The sequence below is a fragment of the Colletotrichum orchidophilum genome (assembly GCF_001831195.1).
Source record: "Colletotrichum orchidophilum strain IMI 309357 chromosome Unknown Scaffold_243.1, whole genome shotgun sequence".
Classification (NCBI taxonomy): domain Eukaryota; kingdom Fungi; phylum Ascomycota; class Sordariomycetes; order Glomerellales; family Glomerellaceae; genus Colletotrichum; species Colletotrichum orchidophilum.
In genome coordinates, this window is record NW_019173200.1 from 17,876 (window position 1) to 21,041 (window position 3,166).

The following is a 3,166-nucleotide window of genomic DNA, read 5'->3' on the forward strand; positions in this document are numbered from 1 at the left end:
CGGGCCTCGGATAGATATGCAGTACGCGCAACATGGGAAATAGGGAGGGCGCCCTCAGGAAACGATGGAGCAGAGTAGGTCTAGAAGTCTGATCCATCATTTTTCCTTTTAAAAACCTCCTTCCTTTGGACCCTGAATCTCGAGCTCCATCTTTTTCCCCCATGCGAGATGTGTTTAAAGTGCCGACGTTACCTCGTCCCCTCCGTCCCGCGTTGGAAAGCGCAATTATTTTGCTGATTGTTTGTTGTCATCAACCGCCGTAAACAAACAGTTTCCTTTTCCTTTCATACGGTCTTTGAGAAAATTCCCTCGACTGGCTCGTTGTTCATTTCCATTGAAACTCTATCCACCGGCTGGAAGAGTCATACCGCCCGACCGACGTGTTGTCCTATTGTTACCTGATCAACAAAGAGGGACAAGTCATCATAAACCCACATTCACCACCAAAATAAAAAAATAAAAAATTGCCCGAGAGATACAGGCGCTTACGCTGTGCGAAGCGAGCAGGCCTCAAAATTCCAATACATCCTGCCAGACAGGCCTCAAAGGAAATAGAAAGAAAAAAGAGCCACATAACCCTGGACTCGACAGAGAACAAACCGCGCATTTCGGCCTCAGCAATGCCCAAGGAAAAGAAGCTATTACGACTCAGATATTGAGCCAACGCGTCCCGATATCTGCCCAATCGTCAACGAACCCTGTCCAGTTTGCGCTCGCCGTTCACCTGCACACGCCCCTCCACCGTTCGTCGGCGCCCCGGTAGAGTGGATATCACCGTACGAATCACCTTCCGCTCGCGTTATCCGTTTTGTCGCATATGCATCTGCCGTAACGAACACTGGATTAAACTCGCACACCCTCCTCAACCAGGAAACGCTGACGCAGGCCCTTTACGGGACTCACCCCTCCGTATCACCACGCCGTCTCCAAATCGGCATCGACCGTCTTGCCAGTCTCCGATCCGTCTGCCACCGTCCACGCGACGGTCCACCCACACCACCTCGTCGACCCGTCAGAACACCGTCCCCGCCCTCTCTATCTTTCTCTCCGTTCTCCCCGTTCTCCCTTGCTCTCTGCACCCTCTCCTCTCACACACTCACACACTCTCTCTCCCTCCCTCGGCTTGGCTGGGGCTCGGCTTCGCTCTCAGCAGTCTTGTCCTGTGCCTGACGTCGCACCCCCCTCCTCTTTCTCTCTCTCCGTCTCGACGAACGACCAAAGGAAACCCCACCCCGGTTCCCCTGTCCTTCTGACTTGAGCTTGGAGGCTTGGGAGAGCGAGCGAAAAAGGCACCACGCATCCTTGTCCTGCTGGGCCGCATCACCCATCACCCACCACCCACTGCTCCAAGCACAAACTGCACAAATCCGGCTCTGTCGGAAAGCGGAGGTGACTGAGCGACCGTTGGCCGTCTTGTCTTGCTGCTGTCTGGCTACTTGCCGACAGTTCCATAGGACGACGAGGGCCGCGCCTTGCCTTGCACATTTCCAACTTGCACAATTCCGCTGGGCCTGCCATCACCATCCGTTCTCTGTCGATCTCACGCACGCACGCTCACACCCCTCCCCGGGGCCTTACACCCCCCCTTGCCAGACTCACAGATTACACCCTGGTGTTCGCTCTTACCCTCTTTATTTCTTTTCTTAACCCTTCACCCCTGCCGCCCACACCCCCCCTTGGACACCACGCTCCCGTCCTCCCACAGTTACTCTTCATTATATATCATCAAGCCTTCCTACGCCCACACGTCTAGACATCTTACCTGACCTCCCAACTCTGGTCTCTGCAACACAGCTCCAACTCCAACATACAACTTGGAGACACCAAAAACAAAACCACCAAGCCACCATTACGATACTATAGTACAGCAACATCAACAATACCACAATGCCTTCGAGCTCGCGCCCTTCCAAGATACACTACAGCTCCTCGTCCTCCTCCGACTCCGATCTCTCCTCAGCGTCCTCATCCTACAGACACAGCATGGACTCCGTCTCCAGGCCCATCGCCTCAGTAGAGGTCCTCCGCTGCCTGCGCTGCGCGAGGGCCGTCGAGGCCACCTCCACCGACGACTCCAGCTCGACGGGAATGGTTCGCATCGCCCACAACCTCTACTATTGCGAACGCTGCGCCAAGATGGTTGGCTACAAATGAGTGGCCCCCAGGGTAACCTATTCAGGATGTACTTGGGTGACGGACCAGCAAACGACGGACCGACACACATCTATTCCAACCATCTGCAACACCCAGCTTGCACTCATGGACATGACCTCCAGCATTCATAGGGCACATTAGCATGCTCCATGTCACCTCCGGCAAAGGCCAACCCCAACGACATGGGTGAGGCATCACATGCGAAGGATGAACCTAAACCAAAAGGCACCTCCACGCCAGGCATCACTGCACGAGCACAGCTCGGCTCGGCTCTGACCTGAATCTCACTCTCAGTCGTCCAGGGACCAGCAGACGCAGTCATGTCTGACCATGTCTCCCAGAGAATGAGACCTCATTCCTCACCAAAAAGGACCCTGGAGGATCAGCACCAGAGGTCGGCGATTCCCCAGACCGCGTTTGAGTTTCCCAATAAGCTCCGCGGTCTGAAGGACACTTTTTTTTGTGTCTGCTCTTATTCTTCGGCGGGGCCGGTTTGGTCCTCCTACTCCCCCCTTCCTGATCTACGGGGATCGGGCTGCCGATCACTGCACGGCGGCTATCTGCAGTAAGCCCGGGCTGCCTCTCAGGCCATCTTTTTTCATTCAGCTTCACTGCTCCATGCACATATCAGCGGCAACTCGAAGCAAAAAAAAAAAATTGCGTCGAAAGACAATTTCCAACGACGCATATCCCGGAAGGCGTTATGCAATTCATCAAAGCGGGTCATTTCGCTGGATTCTTCTCGACTTCGCTTGACACTGTCACATGGTCACCCCGTCAAGGTTGAAACAAACCCACACGGGCCCTCCAATGGACATGAACGGCGGCACATTGCTACGGCAGCATTATTCAATGGTACGCAACGTCAAAAAGATGTCAACAGTCACCGCGGGTAGCCAAGCACATGCATAGCAGCACATGTGGCAGTGGCATTCATCATTGTCGTCCGGCCCATTCACAATTGGCAATTTGTACAGGTCAACTGTGTCGAATAGCCGTGCCGAGTCGGCGC

At 54.5% G+C, this 3,166-nt stretch overlaps 1 protein-coding gene across 1 annotated transcript; it reads left to right on the top strand.

Annotated features, from left to right (window-relative positions):
• Nucleotides 1-1,887: 1,887 nt before the first annotated feature.
• Nucleotides 1,888-2,435, top strand: CORC01_14152 (uncharacterized protein; the record flags this gene model as incomplete). The annotated part of the gene is made up of 2 exons (XM_022625763.1): nucleotides 1,888-2,091; nucleotides 2,286-2,435. 2 exons carry the CDS (start codon nucleotides 1,888-1,890, stop codon nucleotides 2,433-2,435), a joined length of 354 nt encoding a protein of 117 aa, XP_022467731.1.
• Nucleotides 2,436-3,166: the final 731 nt, after the last annotated feature.